The sequence below is a fragment of the Lepidothrix coronata genome, unplaced genomic scaffold (genome assembly GCF_001604755.1).
Source record: "Lepidothrix coronata isolate B3197 unplaced genomic scaffold, Lepidothrix_coronata-1.0 Scaffold3, whole genome shotgun sequence".
Taxonomy (NCBI): Eukaryota; Metazoa; Chordata; class Aves; order Passeriformes; family Pipridae; genus Lepidothrix; species Lepidothrix coronata.
In genome coordinates, this window is record NW_016690183.1 from 10,034,043 (window position 1) to 10,052,490 (window position 18,448).

The 18,448-nt window shown below is 36.9% G+C and overlaps 1 protein-coding gene across 4 annotated transcripts in view; it reads left to right on the forward strand.

Moving 5' to 3' along the window:
- Window positions 1–18,448, forward strand: part of FBXL2 (F-box and leucine rich repeat protein 2) — a 56,576-nt gene that overhangs the window by 30,584 nt on the left and 7,544 nt on the right. For all 4 annotated transcript variants that reach the window (XM_017821028.1, XM_017821020.1, XM_017821030.1 and 1 more), the window contains exons 3-11: window positions 1,667–1,721; window positions 3,165–3,239; window positions 6,227–6,321; window positions 9,239–9,307; window positions 9,394–9,489; window positions 9,798–9,924; window positions 10,120–10,194; window positions 13,436–13,566; window positions 17,568–17,628. In XM_017821028.1, the coding sequence (XP_017676517.1) occupies window positions 1,667–1,721; window positions 3,165–3,239; window positions 6,227–6,321; window positions 9,239–9,307; window positions 9,394–9,489; window positions 9,798–9,924; window positions 10,120–10,194; window positions 13,436–13,566; window positions 17,568–17,628 (784 nt within the window). The remainder of the gene's footprint in view (window positions 1–1,666; window positions 1,722–3,164; window positions 3,240–6,226; window positions 6,322–9,238; window positions 9,308–9,393; window positions 9,490–9,797; window positions 9,925–10,119; window positions 10,195–13,435; window positions 13,567–17,567; window positions 17,629–18,448) is intronic.

The window sequence follows — 18,448 nt, forward strand, 5'->3', positions numbered from 1 at the left end:
TTTCTTTGTTACAAATAACACAGAAAACTGTCTTTTGTCCTTCTGTAAATCCGAGATGATCCTCAGATTCCACTCGTACAGTGGTTCTATGAGGAAGCTTCTACAAGCCAAGAAACTTTTGCAGCTCTCTAGAATAATCTCCTTCATCTTCTGACATTTCCCTCATGGTGAAAGGGAGAAGGGTGATTTCAGAAGAGGGTTCCTGGTGGATTATTGATACGCTGCTCTTAAAAGAGAGAGAACGCTTTTCAGTGCTTATTTGTCCAGCAGTCTTTCTGAGCACATTAAGTGTGTATTTTGTGCATTAAATGCTACTAAGTTTCTTAAAGTGTCTCAGAAAGGATGTTCAAATGACAAAATAGATGCTATAAAAATAAATGTTATCGACAGGGTTTTACAAGTTGTTTCATAGCTTCTAGGAACATCTGTCCTTCTGTTTGCTTGGCTTTTAGGTTTTTGAGAAAGTGTTTTACTGTGTGGTAAAAAAGAGAAAGAATTTTCATGTGTCAACAAAATATTGGAAAACTATTATCTGAAGTGATTGTAATAAATATCCAGAAGGTTATGTTTAAGAAGTATTTTCATTACTTTTTTTTACTCTTAGCACAGCTAAAAATCACAGTGCTTAAGATGTAAGCATCCATTTTGAGCTCTAGCTTCAGATATTTACTTGGAAAGCAGTAACCAGAATTTTACATTATTAAATTCAGCATCTGTTACCAGTTGTTTGCTCCTCAGTGTTAATATCTCACTGTAAAATGAAATTGTTCTTATTACTGTTAGTTGTTTTGATGACTGAAAAAGTTCACTGGCAAGCAGGTAGCAGTTTATAAATGAATTACAGTAATGTCTTTCATGTATTTCAAAGCTTTCATTCTCTGTAATAGAAAATTATTTTGGAATAGGATCTATATTTTATGCTTAGGTTAATGATTTCTTTTTTGCTGAGAACATCCTGTGAACCAATATCATTGTCTGGAATTTAGCAAAATTCATTTTGACAGTGAAAAATTTCTTTCAGAAAACTACTGAGAGTTGACAGCCCTGAGGAGTTGGTTCCATGATCAGAATAGTAAAGCTAAATTTTCAACTGTAGTTGTTTCTTGTAGAGTAAATAATAATAATAAAAAAAAAGATACTGAAGGTGTTAGGCTTGGTAGTCACTGTGAAACCCCTTTAGAAATTTGGGTCATTGTTCTTTGTATTAGTACTTAGATTCTAGAACTTGGATTTATTTATGTGTTCTTTTCTAATTATTACTCTTCACCAGCCTCTGAAATCTTCATCTGTATTTGTGTGAGTTATTTCTTTAATTGTAGCACAATTAAAGGCATATAAGCTAGTTTCTCTGAATTAAAAAGAAGAAAAAATATTTTGTAATCATGCATACATGTTTGGGTAATATGGAGAGGGAACAGAAAACAGATTTTTCAGAAGCAGCATCTGCTGGGTTCTAATATGTTGGTGTTGCCTGTCTTTAGATGATAACTATGATATTATTCTTTAAGTCTCAATAACCAAAATAATTTGGTAAAATACTTATTGCATTTAACTTGCTTCTTGTGTAACTTGTGTCTTTCCGTAGAACGGCATAGCTGTGAATTCATATGTTATTTTGAATTTATAATTAAACATTTTAATTTTTGTTGTTTTCCTTTCTTTCTAGAATATTTTCTTTCTTGGACATAGTTACTTTGTGTCGCTGTGCACAAGTTTCCAAGGTAGGTATTTCTGTTGAGGTTTTTTTGTTGTTCCTTGGGATGCTGTTCTTTTAATTGTATGCAAATAATGGGATTTATTGCAATCTGCTTCCTAAAAAAAAATAAATTCTCAGACTCTTTGTTCATGAAAAGAAATTACAGTGGTCCCACTTCTACATTTAGATGTGGGCTTAGTTGCTATGTACAAGACTTTAAGGCTATGGAAAAGATATCCAGTTGTGTATGCTCAGTATCTGGAGAAAGGATTAAATCCAGTTTGGCATGATGGCATTTGCTTTTTATAAAGCATGTGGCTGTATAACACTATTTTTCAGGCGCATTTTCTGCTTAAAATTCCATGTAGTTTGGTTAATGTGCACCATGTGTCTAAGAACTACATCCATCATTTTCTTGCCAAGTACAAAAGGTGTTAAGTAGATGGACTACTAGTAGGGGAAAAAGGCACACACAAGATATTAGAGAAAGCATGCTAAGTAAGCTTTTATGTTTAGCTTGTCTTCATTTTTTTTCTTGAAATAAAATGAATAATATTCTGTTTCTACATCAACTGTGTACAATGAACTGTATTATTATACAACACGAATGAACTTTATTTCATGCTTTCGTTCCTTATCTTAATGACAGTTGGGTTTGGTTTTGGTTTTAATTGGTTTTTTGTTTGCTTGTTTGTTTTAATGTATAATTAAGCATGTAACTATTTCATTTCTACACCTGTATCACCCTGGCCTCTAACTTCAGTAAGTTTTGTGAGTCAGGTAACATCAGATTTCAGCTAAAGCCAACAAAACTGCATAAGAAAACCAAAGGGATTGAATAAATTGTATTTTTCTCTCAAAACTACCTGTCATTGGATGTGGTGTTCTTTTTTTTCTAATTTTCTGCATATATTTGTGTTTCTCTGGCTTTTTTATTTTGTTTTACTTTGAACAACTACTGCTGCGACAGTGAAGGACAAATTAGCACGTGTAAAGGAAAGGACTGGTCCTAATAGTGGAAAGTCAGCAGTTTTCTGAAAGGTCTCTGTTTTCTCAGAATAGTAACTGGTGAGGTTGAGGAACTGTGGTTTTATTGAAAGGAATGTCATCTGCAGCTACTTTTTTCCATACATATCTAGCAAAAGTGACTTATTAGACAAATGTACAAAAGCTTTTTTTAAAAATGGAGGGTTAAATCTTTCTGTGTATGTACTTGACATTTAATATCTTGCTTTCCTGCATGTTTTACAGCCACAAGTTACCCTTTGAAGTGTAATCCATTTAGAGGATTTGAGATTAATTTCCACAAACTCTGTTTTTAACTAGCTGATATTGTATGACTACTAGTATCTACAATTTTTTTTAAAAAACGCTGCCTGAAATTGTCTCGATTGTAATATTTGAATTGCTGAGAGAAAAGTGAAGGGAGCAGGCAGTGGAGGTAATACATTGTATTTGTTTTCTGTAGGCATGGAATGTTTTAGCTCTGGATGGAAGCAATTGGCAAAGAATAGACCTCTTTAACTTTCAGACGGATATAGAGGTTAGTGTCTTTGGGTATTTTTCATTCTTATGGAGATGTTTAAGAGCACAGCCCATTTTGAGTATCCCGCAGACTCTGTTTGCGTTCACACGTTTTAAAGACTAAGTTCAAGATAATAATACTGTGAAGGAGCAAATGGAAAAGAACTCTGTATTTGCCTTTTTCTTTTCCTCTGATGAGTTTCAATTTTGGTTGCCAGCTATATATCAGATAATTTTCATATATCATATACATACAGAGCTCTAGAAATTCAAACCTGCTCATCATTTCCAGAAGGGAAAGGTGTAAACGGTGCCTCTGCATGGAGTGAGATCCTCAGAATCACTTCTACAATCTACAAGATAACGTTGTTGTTGGTCCCAAGTCTCTGTGAGGGGGCCATCTAGTGCTGAAAGCTCTCTGGACGCTTGGCTATGGGATTTGGAGATTGAAGCACTAAAATGCTGAAGAACTTTTCTTACCACTGAGTTGCCTAGTATTGATTTGATATGTATTTGATTAACATTTTATGACCACTTGTTTTATAAGGTTTGAACCTTGCATGAAATGCAGGTACATGTGGATACAGTATATAATGAAAGGATTAGAGCAGACTTGTCTTCCCTATGAAAAACATGTCTATATTAATGCTATCATAGATATACATAACAAAATAAAATATGACATCTGAAAATGAAGACAAAAATCCATGGGGAACAACAATTCTGTAATTAAATCTGAACTGGTTTATTGTTGTTTGATGATGCAAATTAAATTTAGACTATAATAATAGATTTGCTTCTGAATTTTATGTTTTAGCTTAGTTGTGTGAATAAAATCCAGATGTGTTTCATTTGCTAACCGTGGTACAAATTGTACCTAAAGCTTTACAGTAATATAGACGGTAAATGTTTTTCAACGCTCTTTTAAAACTTTATTGCCAACTCCACTGCTCTACTCTTGTTAAACAAGAGGATCTTGAAGAGGTAGGAGAAAGATTTTGGCATCTGCCTCAATCTAGATGTGTCCAAAAGACTTGGAGCTTTAATATCATCTTTTCAGTCGCTTTAAAAAAGCTTGTTTTTCTTATTTGCTAAGAAATAAATTAAAACCCAACAGGTCTGTGGTCCTTCTGTTGATAAGCCTTTTGTATGTTTGAATTATTTTTCTGGTATTTAGAAACACAGTTTTGTATTTTTAAGTTTTTGATGTGTTTATCTTATGTTTTATCTAGTGGTCTTGCCCTTTGAAATACTGTATAGGATTTGAAATACTATATAGGATGCAGCATGGGATTCAAAGGAGAAGGAATGAAATTAAGTTATGATCCTCTTTTGCTATAAGAAGTTATTGTGGTTTGGAGCAATTCAGTTAGTTCAGTATATTATATTTAAGTACATTTGTAATATAAACCCCTTAAATTTGTTCCTACGAGTGTGTTTAACCAGCATTTATTACACAAAGTAGTTCTTAAATGAGATACAGTTTCACGTTTGATGTCTAAGAACTCTGTTTTTTCTTCAGCTGTTTTAGTAACATTTTTTTGTCTATAGATTTAGGGCAGTAATGCTGCTGATTGTATTTGACAACTTTTTGCTCAGTTGGACGTTGGTGATCACTGTTTGGTGATTTTTCGATTCGTGCTTGATCTGAGAGTATCGAATAATGAAAAATTAGGTTCTGTGAAATTTTCCATATTTAAGCCCTCATGTGGTAGAGAATAAAGTGAGAAGGGAGGGCAAAACCTATTAAAATAATGTTTATTTTCTATCAAAGATGTGTGAAGATCTTCTTGAAGTTAAATGTGCCTTAGGATTTCTTGGTATGTGGAACCAGTTGTAAGCTGAGGTGAATTGAAGAACTAGTTTTTTGAGTGACAGAAATATTCAAACAGTTAAATGCATTTAAATGCACTAAAGTTGTCTTCTTTGGTATGCTTGTTGTTGGGGGTTTTTACATGCTTAAAGAAATAAATGGGTTTGGGAAAACTTATTATTTGTTTCTGTTTTCTTTGAATAATTCATTAGGATTTGGATTTTTTCTGCAATGGAAATTGAACTTGCATTATATGTTATTCATTGAAGAATTTATCCTTACAGGTATCCTTAAAGGTATTTGGCCTTGGCTGAGAAATAATTCTGGTTAATCAGAAAGATTTAAAAAATACATAATTTTCAGTTTGTTTGTTTTGGTGTAAGTTCTTCTAAGAGAGAAGATAAACGATGTTACTTATGGACTAAGAAACAAGCTCTGATAAGAAAGTATTTTCACACAGCGATAGCCAGGACTTATGTATTAGAGAAGAACAATAAAATGTAAGAAACATTTTACTGTTTCAGTAAAATTGTTACCATCCCATGTAGAGAGGAAAACAACAACAACGAAAACTCTACCGACCTGTAATTCTATATGTATTTCTTCTTTCGGAAAAGAAAGGGAGAGAAAAAGATACAAGGTGCTGTTAGGTATTAGTCCTGTTGCTGATGTTCCCACCAAGGTGTTCAGCACCTTTCAGTCGCAGCCAGCCCTATAGCAGGAACTGTGAAACAGGAACTTAACCAGGGCTGTAGTGACACACTGGCCCAAGTGAGTCTTTGTGAACAATTTAAACTTACATGATGTACTTGTGACTGTGATCCCTGAGGAATGGGCATGCCTCCCATTCCACCTGTGAGGCAGTTCTTTGGGTTCCCTACACATCTGACAAAACTTGAAGGTCATTTTAGTAGTTTTGTTGTGTAGGGTCTGCTGTGACAAAAAGTTGAGCCATGTGTGATCAAATGAAAAAAAGGAAGAGAGAACTAAAGATTGAATCGAGCAGCACCTCAGTGTGGGTGGAGATTCTCAACGGGTTACTGTTTTTTCTTAAAGTAGCAAAAGAAATTCAAAGAGATGCAGTTTCTGGTAGGGTATAGCTGGGTCTGGTCTTAATTCCCAGCATTTTTAATTTGATTAGAATGTTATGTCAGCGTAGAACTCAACAAAATCTTTCTTTTATTTGGTTTAAGGGTCGTGTTGTGGAAAATATATCGAAAAGGTGTGGTGGGTTCCTGAGACAACTTAGTCTGAGAGGATGTCTTGGTGTTGGAGACTCCTCTTTAAAGTAAGTATAATCCTCAATCACTTGTTTCCTAATGTCTGGACCAAAAGCAATTACTGTAACATTTGTTTGCATTTCTGAGTACTGACTGATGACCAAAAGGGGATACATAAGTAAGTACTAAGTACCTTAGTAATGACTAAATGTGATGTCATTTTGAGATAAAAATATAGCTACTGTTATTTTCTGGAAATGAACTAACAAATGAGAGCTGTGCTTTTCAGAAATGTGTCTTTTTCTTTCGCTAGGAATATGTTGATATTGCTCCATTTTCAAGACTATACTGCGGTATCTTACAATAGTCAGAGACTCAAGATTAGTGGTCATTTTATAGTTTATGATCCAGTCTGGACAAGAGGTGACCCTAGCAATGGGACAGAGAATGAAGACTGATACAATTGAGTGCCTACAAAATCAGGAAAGACCTGGGTTACTCTTCTTGCTCTAATATAAGAACAGGCAGGCAACGGGAACAACTTGGTGGACTCTAAGTAGTGACAGTGGCCCTCCTTTTTACACAGTATATAAACTGAACTGTGCAGTTTGTTCCCACAAGGTTGTTTGAATCTGTATGAGCTTTTTCTAATGCAAGCTGTTTAGCCAGGTTCCTTTGGATATTTCTCTGAGCATTTAAACCTGAAGATCCTATTTCCAGCTGAAGGATTCCTAAGCCACAGATGCTTTAGGGCTCAAAGAATGTTTGGAAGGCGGCTTGGGGTGTAAAATATAAGCACAAAGATTTTGTTAAGCAGTGGGCATTAAGCTAGTGACCTTTAACTATTGCTAAAATTTATAAGTAAGTCTAATTCATTGATTTTTGTCTCTAGAGTAAATTCATGCAGCAACTAGGTAAGCAGTGATTGCTTTAGTAACCCAAATTGGCATCCTAGCTTCAAACCCAAAGATTTCTCTGCCTCTAGGCCATCCCCCTAACTGCTCCCTGGTGTCTCCACCTTCAGGCAGTCTTGCCTCCTCATGGGAAAATGCATATTGTTGCCTCTCCTAGATTACTGGCAACTGCTATCAAAAAAGAGTTAGTCCCAAGCAGAGTTAACTTTCTGCAGTGCTCTTTCAAGTTCCCAGAGCGTTTAGATGGTCCCTGTGTCCTCGGTAGGGAATGCAGTGGCAGAAGTGGAAGAAAGGGGGGTGGCAGGACTGGAGAGAGGTAGCAAGTACCATGTTGAGCTAGCAGGGAAGGCATTGAGAAAGGTGTAGGAGGAAAGAGTCAGGATGGTAGATGGCAGTTTTCTGCCCAATAACTCCATTTTCACACTTAGTTTAGGCTCTCAGCTGTGTTTTTTGGGACACTAAGGGCTAGGAGACTGCAGTGACAGTTGTGAATAGGACCAAAAATCCTATGATTGATCCTATTTTGGAGATGGGATATTTGAAAATAGTTATTTATTTAGTAAGCAGATACTTAGAATAAGTATTAATTAGTTCAGTGCATAACATGTATGTTGTAGGGATGATACAGCTGGTCATGCCAGCAGGTAACAGGACAGGCTTAGCTGAGAGCAACCACCAGACTGTGACCAGTATTCACATATGTGCATCCTTAACAACCAGCTGGTGCAGAGGGTGGTGTCTAAGACACTTTGCAAAAGAAGATGCTTCACCTCTGACATATAAGGAGATTATATTGAAATTAACAAATGAATGATAAGTGCATGACTTTTAAGACTTTCAAAACATTAGCATGAGAAAGGTGGCTTTAATTTTCAGATATTTGTTCCAAAAGTGACTTTTCCTATAAGGCTATTTGTGTTGTTTCCAGATCCATTAGTTTTGTAGGTGATACTATTTATCCTTCTTCTACACCAACTTTCGTGTAAAATAGCCAATTATTGATGTAGGTATTGGCTATGTAAGTACTGAATGTTTGTGACAGCTTTCTTGGGACTGCCCCATGCTTGAATCTCAGGGGCAGTTTGCTGTTCCTCCAGAGTGTAACATCTTTCCAAGTGATTTGAAGAGTATCTTTATTGTAAATCTCCCTCCAATACGTGAATTTCAGAATAGCTGTTTTGAGAATTAAAGTGGAAACTCTCGCAGTATAACTGCTTGCTGGGTTTTTCTCCATTGTTTTCAATCCACTCTGGAAAGCCAGGAAGTTTTTACCAGCTGAGTGTGTAGTCAGATCTGTTAACCGGGGCAAGCCTCCAGACAAAACTGTTTTTGTGTTTCCTCCCCCCCGCCAATAAAATCCATGCAGTTGAAGGAAACATGGGCATAAAAACAGTGTTCTGAAATGCGACACAGCTGTAAATATTACTCTGCAGAGATGAAAAGAAAGTTTATGTGTTTCTTCAGGGCAGTTAGTACATACAGGCTCTCAGCAGTATAATAGCTCCAATCATCCTTAAGTTCATACCCAGTAGAGCACACTGATGCATTTTAATTTTGAAAACAATAAATAAGCAATTTGCAGCCCACTGGGCTTTCCACTGGTAGTCCAATACTTCTGTGTTGTACCAGGTATGTCCCTTTTCATTTGCTGTGGGAACAAGCTCCTTAATAAGATGTACAAAGGCTTCAGTAATAAGATGTGTGAAAACTCTCCCCAGAAACTTAAGGTTTAACTGATGTGATACTTAAACCTTTCTGTTTATGTCCTTTGTGTTTTTAGTTACAGCATTTGAAGCAAGGCAGTTCTGGCTTATATGTGACAGAACTAACCACCTTGCCCAAGTGGTGTTTGAGAGAGAAACAACACTTATCTTAGACAGAAACTTGCAGTAGGAAAAGGAAAAAGCAACTACTAGGACGGATGTAGTTGGGGAATACTTTGAAATTCCTCTGTGACTTAAAGATTAAGCTTTTTGACCGAGGTGGAGAGAGGTGTGGGACAGAGCGCGCTCTAGTGACTGTGTTACCACTTGTGACGTTATGTTAATTCAGCTTTTTGTTGCTGTTTTAGGACCTTTGCACAGAACTGCAGAAACATCGAACACTTAAATCTAAATGGGTGCACAAAAATCACTGACAGGTAAGTCAAAGAGGTTTTTTGATTGATTGGAAAATTTGGAAAAAGAAGTAGCTGAAGGTATTTTTAGTGTGTCTGCTGTTTTGCAGCACGTGTTACAGTCTTAGCAGATTCTGTTCCAAGCTGAAACATCTGGATCTAACATCTTGCGTAGCCATCACAAACAGCTCTTTGAAAGGCTTGAGGTAAGACGTTTTCACTGTTTTGTGTTAAACAAAAGTGTTTAAAGAGCTGTTCAGCATTTAATAAAGTTTAAAAAATTGGTGCTGAACCCTGATACTGTGAATCAGCACTGACTGTATTATATATCTAGGACTTCTTGGGTGTAGACTATGGTGTTTGTGTGTGGTCTTTTCTCATGACTTTTCTGTGGAGGCCTGGCACAGTCCACTGGCTGTCATTAATTTCTAACAGTGTATTTAATTTGGGTTTCCCACTGTTATGACTATTTGAAGGCTGGATTTAACTTTATGTATTTTTTTAATTCTCCCAGTGAGGGTTGCAGAAATCTGGAACATTTGAATCTTTCCTGGTGTGATCAGATTACGAAGGATGGTATTGAAGCACTGGTGAAAGGGTGTAGTGGACTAAAAGCTCTATTTCTTAGAGGTTGCACACAGGTACATAATTGCTTGGGTGATCCTTTAGGAATAAAATTTTATTTTGGGTTTTTGAAATCTCTATGAATTAAAAAGTACTGTTTTTGTTATATGATTTTGTTCAATATTGCAAGATGTGTACATTCTTTGGGCTGCTTTGCTGTGCTTTTAATTTCTTGTTTCTTTTCCTATGTCTGATTTAATTACTAAATACAGTTAGAAGATGAAGCACTGAAACACATTCAAAATCACTGTCATGAACTTGTAATCCTGAATTTGCAATCCTGTACAGTAAGTATTTGAAACTTCAAAAGATACATTCTCTAAGAATCAGAAACCAGTTAAATCAGTCAAATAGTACATTTCTGCAGTTTATAGAATTCTGTGTGGAACAGAGGTCTTAAATGAGCTGGGTGCTTCTAAGCTGAGTGTGGACTTGGAGTGTTATTTTTTCCCCCCTCATTACATCTTGTAACTGTGGCAAGCTCTAGAGTAAGAATTAACTGCATTCGTTCAGTTATCGTGAACTGTGTAACATCTTAGTCTAAGGCTTCTAATTGAGCAGAAGTCATGTTCCGGGCTACATAATTGAGGGTAAAATGTAATGGCATCATAACTGAAGATGATTCAGAACCCTCAAAGTAGCAGAAGGGCATGCTTTTTCAATATTAATGGAAGAACACATTCATTTGTAATGAAATGACTGGGAATCATTCATGTACTTTTAATTCTACTTAACACAAATGAGATTTGCTCTGGTTTATTTTTGCTTTTTTGTTGTTTCTGCTGTGACTTTTAAGGAATGGGAAAGACTTTCTTTTAGATTTTAAATATATTTAAGTCATTCTTTGCCTGCAAATAAACCTTAGAAAATACTGAAATAAATTAGAATTTCAATGTTTCAGTCATGCAAATTTGAATAATGAATTTAGATTTTTGTTTTGTTGGTTTTGGAAAATTTTCTAGCTTTATTGCTAGAAGGCATCATAAAAATCTGCTAAAACTTTCAAATCTGTGTTATGGATTGTTCCCAAATGAATGTGGCATGGGAACATGTTTTGTTAAGATTGGACGAAAATTTTTTGACTTAAGAGATTTCTTTGAAGTGTTGGTCATTGTTCAGTGTTGGGGATTATTAAAAATTACATTAAAAATTGCAGAAATCAAGAACAATGTGAATACAAAGCTTGAGCTCCCGTGCACCGACCGGATGTTTAGCAAAAGGGAATTTTTCAGATTTTTTCGGTCTGAATTTAGATGCCCACTGAAGTTGGGTACCTAAAGATAACGGGAATGAAAGGAAGTTCCTCCTTTTGGTCAGAACCACACTTAAATAAAGTCAGTATGTAATTTCCTCCCCTTTCACTCTTCCTTCTGCTGTCCTCCTTCTCCAGAGTTCTTTTTCTGTTGTGTTTTATCTGAGACTAATGAAGAATGAAAAGGCCTACCTTTTCTGATTATTTTTCTGGAAGGCTCTCAAGAGGTCTGATGATAATCAGTTGCTATCTCTCCTGCTTAAAAGGGGCACTGGCATAGAAGTGTACCAGAATTTTCACTTGGCCAGGGTGTCTATTGTCATGTAGCACAAACAAAAAAGCCTCCTGAATGAAAGTATTTTTCCCTTTGAATTTTTTGAGTCAATAGTCCTACCTACATCAGTAGTAGTCCTACATGTGCTTTAAAGCTTTATTTCACTGGAGATGTGTCCTGTTTGCTATGGCTTTGAAGCACTTTTCCACAAGCAGCCAGACTCCTTATGATCAAAGGTTAGCACGGATTTTTACACAGCAGGTCTCCTTGTGCTTTATATGGTCCACACTGTAATTCTAGTGGCTGTGTTTTATGGACCTTGTAAAATGCCAGGCCAGCACCAGCAGCTATGGAATGTACTGATATTATCTCTGGAAACTGCACTTTTGAAAGGTACCATCTTTAGAGAAAGATTTTAGAAACTGGGAACTTGCAGGCATTTTTTGAGCACTTTCCTGAGAATGATTGTAGGCATTGAAATTGCAAGCAATTTCAGAATGGAAAGTTTTCATATATAACTTAAAGGCCTTGTACATCTCCAACAGCAGCATAAAATTTACATAGTCCTTACCTCCAGAATAGTTCCGTTTCCCAATAATAGTGTCATGACTATCTCTCAAAGGAAATGAAACAGTTCCAGAAAATAACATGTTTTTGGAGAGGCAAAATCAGAAATACCTGATTGATGTTGAAATTTTATTTAAAAAAAAACACAAGAAAACTTACCCTCTTAGTGGTAGATGATGCAAATCCTTCCAGATCTACAAAAGGAATACGAGACTTCAAGTTTTCTGTCTATAAAAATTTAATTTGACAGAACAAGTTGCAAATCTAAACTTCTGATATTAAAAAGTACTGGGTTGGGGGAGGGAGCATAAGGTAATCTCTCTTTGTGCTGAGCTACTGCTATTTCTCATCCTGTTTTCATCTGTGAAGGGTAATGTTTATGGTAATAGCCTCAGAAATATGCTACAGTTGTATTAGCATACTTATATGAGGGGCTTATAAAAGGAATGTGTATTTTCCATTAAAAAAAAGTAGATGTGTTTGTTACTATTGTAAGAGTAATATTAAACCAGGGAATAAAACAACCTGTTTCACCATGCAGGATTAGTCATACAGAAGAGAAATTAAATTCATGGCATTAGGAGTGGGAGGAGGAGAGAAAACTTCTTCCAGAATAGAAGATTTGTAAACAAAGTAATATTTGCACCCCTCCCAATAATCTAGTTCCTGTTGCTGTTTTGTGTGCACCTGCGATGGGGCTATTTCTTGTAGTCCCTGTTTCAGAGAGAGAACTTTTTTGCTCATATTACAAATTTAGAGTTACTCTTTTCAGAATATCTAGTACAAAACAATTTTGAGAAATGAAAAACCTTGTTTGAGTTAAATCTTTCATCTAAAGGCAACTGCATAGGGTAGGACAAACCTGTGAAGAATGCAGATTTGATTGTTTACCTGTAACTCTTGCTTCAAAAATTATCTGAAAGTGAAGGATTTTTGCCATTGGGTCCTACTGCACCAGTGCAAAATAGGTGGTTACCTCTCCTGCTGTCAGGCTTTAAGCTCTCTTTTGCACTGTTGCTGAACTTACACAGTCACTGGAATGGAAGATCTGGACTCCATAAACATATAGGAAGCAAACACAATTAAAAGAAAGAGATGTGAAAAATTATAAAACAAAAGCAAAGTGGAAAAAGGAAGACAGCAACAAACAACTCTCGCTCTATGCTTCAGACTGCCTTTGAGTAGGACTTGAGGTCTTGGAAAAATATGTAGATAAGTAGGAATTGTGTGTGTTGATTATCTTCACTATTATTGTACATGGTCTCACGACGGTATTTTTTGGTTGAATGTCTGGGTTGCCTTGGTTTACGTACAGCATGACAACAGCAGTTCAGTAATGTGTGTTGATTACCCGTAAAAGCTGTGCTGTTATTGCTGTGTAATCTTAGCTGATTACTTGATAAGGGAATAACTTCAACCTTCTTCTGTGTTGCAGCAAATTTCAGATGAAGGCATTGTAAAAATCTGTAGAGGATGCCATAGACTCCAATCACTCTGTGTTTCAGGCTGTAGCAACCTTACAGATGCTTCTCTCACAGCACTTGGTCTAAACTGTCCAAGGCTGAAGTGAGTATGTCGTGAGCTTGTTGTAAGTATGTCATGTTGTTACTGGCCTCGGCTAAGAAATTCACTTCTGAAGATAATGAGCTGATGTCCACAGACTTGAGTTAGCTCTGTGTTGTTTGCATTACCTTTGCAGTCAAAAAATTAAGTTAGAAGTACCAGCTTAGAATATAAACTCAAGGGCTGGTCCTCTGTAGATATCATATTAATGTAGTTCACTGTGTACTGGAAAAAACAAGAGTTAATATGACAAATGAAAGATGTTGAACCTAGCAGTTCAATTCTGTGCTTCTAGCTAAATATTTTAGGTACTAATTACATGCCAGAAGAAAAGAAGATATAAAGCCCATTATTTTTTTTAAAAGGTAAAAATATCTGTAGATGTGTTGTGTCTTGTGATGTTTGTACTCTGATGTGGCTTTATGCAGTCGTTTGTCTTGCAAAAAAAAGCTTAATCATATCTGAGCATTTTATTTACAGATTTTATACAAATGTATTCTAATATGCTCTGTAATACATCCTGGGTGTTCTTAAACTCTGATACGGATTGTGCTAATGTCTTTGCAAACGCTGAGGACTGATATTTATGGGATATGTTTTGAGCAGCAGGGGCTTATCAGTTAAAAATAATATAAACTTTTACTTTGGTGTAATTTGTGGTAACGTATTTGTTCTGGTGGAGTTCTCAGAAGTGCAGACAGCTTTGACTTTTATGAGGCCATCATGCAACAGCTCTATGTGTAGAGACATTTAATACTTCTTAGAAGGTCTCATTTTAATGTAAACTAAATCAAAGGGTAAGATTTTTGGATCACACTAAATTGTCATTTATGACAGGAACATGCAGGAGTGGCAACTTGTTATACTTCAATCACAGGCAGAGGAAAAGTGTAGACTGTTGAAATTAGGGGAAGCTGCATTCAAATGCCAATGTGCAGTATGCTGACACAGTGTTCCTTTAGCTGATAGAGTGAAAAAGAGGTTTTGTTACTGTAGAAAACCTGTCCTTAGAACAATTCCAGAGTGACAGTCCCCTTCATGTAACTTACTTACAAAGCTTTTGCATGCCAGTGGTAGGGGCTTAGGAGTCTCCTGACACACTAAATTGTGTTCCTTGGAAAGCTGTGCTGTTATTACTGGTCTTTTCCCACTGTTTCTCTTGTTCTCTCAATGCATGGCTCCTACTGGAAATAAAAGGAGCTCTAAAGTGGTATTAGCTCTGCAATTCTTTCCAAGGGCAATACAACTGCAGCAGGAATTGTTTTGACTTTGGTAGGTAACCTGTTAGCCCCTGTCTGTGCCACGAGGGGGAAGGCGTCTGCCACTCTTCTCCTGTAATGAGGAACAAGAGTATAAGGAAACAGGATGACCTTTTGCAGTGATTACTGCCAAGGATTAGTGCATAATGGAAGGACAGATGATACAGCTGGTTACATGTAGAGTTTTGGGATTGTGTATGCAAAGTACCTGATAAAAATTATGTTGGAAGTCAAAGGGAAATGTAATGCCACACTTGCTCGTATCTTCTGAATATTTTGTGATTGAGTATGAAAGAAAACTCTGGTGCCTCTGCTGAACATGCTGGCCCTGTTAGAAACCTTTCAGTATTTTCTGTGCTGTGCTATTCTCACTTCATTTCAGGGTCTTGAACGTCCTACTATGGCTGCTTTCCATGATACCGTGTTCTGCAGCTGTTAGCACTCACAAATGATGTCTCATTGGAAAAAACCCTAAGCTTGACCTTTTAGCTGACCCTTCAGCTGTATTTCTTACTTCACATCAAGATATAGGTGTCTTCTCATCCCTCTCCATATCTGCTCTTTTAGATGCTTGATACTTTCTCTTCTTTTTATTTCATTAGCACTTTTTAGTGTTAAAATACTGGGAGATGTTTTGGTGAGGCTTATCAAGAAAAGCACTGGTGAACCATGCATGTCTTTGGGTGGGCCTGTGAAAATTAGGATCATATTCCTTTTAACCCCACCTGCTGCTAATTCAACAGGAGTAGGGAGGTGCTGTGTTCAGAGACACTCCAGGTGTGCCCAAAAGACATCTGTAGACAATAAATTTAACTGTGAGGTCTGTCTGAACGTTGCTTTGTAGGGGTGGGAAATCTGCTCTTGGATATCCTTTTCTCTCATTAGCTCCTATGATAGGAATGTTGTCACAAATCACTAGGTGGGAAACACATGTCAGCTGTATCAGGAAAAAAGACCTCTGTGTTTTTAAGTACAATCACTAAAACAAAAGCAAAAATTAGAATTTTGCTAATTTTCATGCTGCCCAGTGCCTTCCCACCTGTTTCTTCATGCTGGGGCCTTATTGATGCAGCGTGTGTATATACAGCTCACTCCCCATTCTGCTCCCCAGACTAGCTGCATACCCTATTTCAGGAAAGCTAGAATTGTTGTCCTCTGCTTTCTTATTCCTCTGTTTCTGTATTTTCAACTGGATGGACAGTAAGTAGCATCCTTGCTATTTTACATGTTGCAGTCCTCATTCTCCCCCACCTCCCTTCAAAGTCAAATGTGTAATAAGGTGGGGTTCATAGCAAGTAATTGATGAAAGGAGTTAGAAGGGTAACAAATGTGACCTAAATCGTGGGGGGTTTGTGTGGTGGTGAGTTTTTTTCCTTCCTGTTTGGTATCCTAGGTAATTTTCAGAGTTGCTGAGAGTATTTTATGATAGGCTGCTAGCTACCATTGGTGGAAGGGCACAGAGTTCCCAAATGTGAGTCTGGAAAGAAAGTTCAGAGGTGTTAGAACCATCCGTTTGGGAACAGGTATCTATCTTGTACCTCTCTGCTGGCTGTTTCTGAGTTTCTGTCATACTTCCTTGTTGAAGACTACAACTCTGGAAGAGGGTTTTCGAGAACATATCCCATGGGGCTGCTCAACTCTCGATTTGGCTGCTCTCTTGTTTTTGGCTTGGAGGAGGCTGATCCAGCAAAGTCATAGTCAGAGCCCCATATCCTGTACTTTGGTGGGGTTGTATTTAGTTCATGCGCACAGCGTGGCTTTTCCCTTTGCACTTTGTCTCTAGGGAGCATTCTAATGACCTCCTAAGCCAGTGGAAGGATCTGGAAGCCTCTAAGTGTTGCCACAGCAAGAAGTTCTTTTATCCATCTTTCCCTGCCTCCTCCCCACCAGCCCCAGTATAGCAGTAGTGTTTGCTGTGGTGAGTAAGCTGCACTTAGTTTGTGCTGCTCATTACACGGCGCTGTGGTTTCCCCTTATTCACCTTGATACTTACTCCACCTGCAAAGTAAAGTTTTCATTAAAAAAAGGAAAAATTAAATAAAGACAACAAAACATTAATGGGATAGAGCCTGTTGTGCACGCTAGTGATGCTGTTTGGGGCAGTTGACTTATTTTTCTTGGTCAGTACTGCTCACCAGTGCCTCTCGGAAGACTGTTAGGATTATCTTTCCAAAACAATATGCTGTTTTCTTTAAGGTTGTGTTGGCACAGTTTGTTGTTTTTACTGTGGGCTTGGAGATTTTAAGCTCCTTGCTTTCTGGTAACTTGCTTCACTGTGCTTCATGCTGAGGCTCTGAGGGAATTTCTAGTAAGCAGTTTTTCAATTTTGGGGCTTCCCAGCAGCCTGTGTTTAGATAACAGGTTTTAGATGCAGGCTTCATCTGCATTTTCCTTGTCTCTGGATTTATTCTTATAAATATATCTTTCCTCAAATAACACATGAGAAAACTTGGGTGTTATGCTCTTACTGAATGAAACAAGAGGTTGAAATGATTGTGTATAATTTTTTTTCCACTAAATGTTGAGATTTGAGGATTGAATTTAATCTGTTCTGTGACTGTTAGAATCTTCTGATAAACTGGATCAAAAGTCTGCTTTATAGTTGCTAATTGCTGTGAAAAATAGGCATATACATATTTACATTTGCTATTGAGAGCTTTAAGTTCCAGAAGACAGATTTGTATCTCAAATGCATTTGCTTTTCTCTGTGTTAATGTGTTTTTTTAACATTTAAAACTTTTCCAGGATTTTGGAAGCTGCAAGATGTTCACATCTTACAGATGCTGGGTTTACCCTTCTAGCACGGGTAAGGGTCATTTCAGAAGGTTAGAGCTTGCCTTGTTTTCATTGCTGCTGAGCAGCTGTGAACTGATGTACTCCTGCTGGGAAGGAATAGGAGAAGAGGAAAACTATAGTAGAAAGAACCCAGTAGAAGAGGGGACTGAAAAGTTATTTTATTTCTGGATTGTACTTAGGTCTGCAACTTGATCTAATTTGCCATCTATCATTGCATTTTTCACTTTTTTCCTCTGTTTTTTTTAGTTTGTTTCAATTGAATTTATTATCCTTATTGTAATTCTAAACTTGTGTTACATATTCTTGCCAAATTTCCCCTATAAAGATGTCACATACCCCGTGATATTTACATCAGAAAAAATCATATAATAGATTATTCTGAGCATACCCTTGAGTTACAGAATGTTTACATTATACATTATAAACTACAAGCACTTTTACCCTGATTCATGCTGGAAATACGTGAAATAAGCATATTGGTTTTATAAAATGCTTCAAGTTAGACTTGCTTGCTTGCTGGTTTAGAAAAGCTGAACATAAAAGTAATACTCTGTAAGTGGGATTCGTTTATGCTGCTGATATTTAGTGTGAGTGGAAGGGGGGTTTTTAGCCTCAGTGCTTAAACAGAGTGGTTTTCTAATCGTTCAGCACTACAGTCTCAGGCTTTTAGGAGTCACCTCAAGCCTGCTTTTGGGGGCTGCAAGTTAAACCATTTTTTCCTATTCCTGAAAAAAATAGGCTGGAAATTGAGCTGTTTCACTATGTGGTCTGCTGCAAAATCACAAGGCTGCATCATTTTCTTGAAATTAGTCATGATCAGAGGTTGAAAG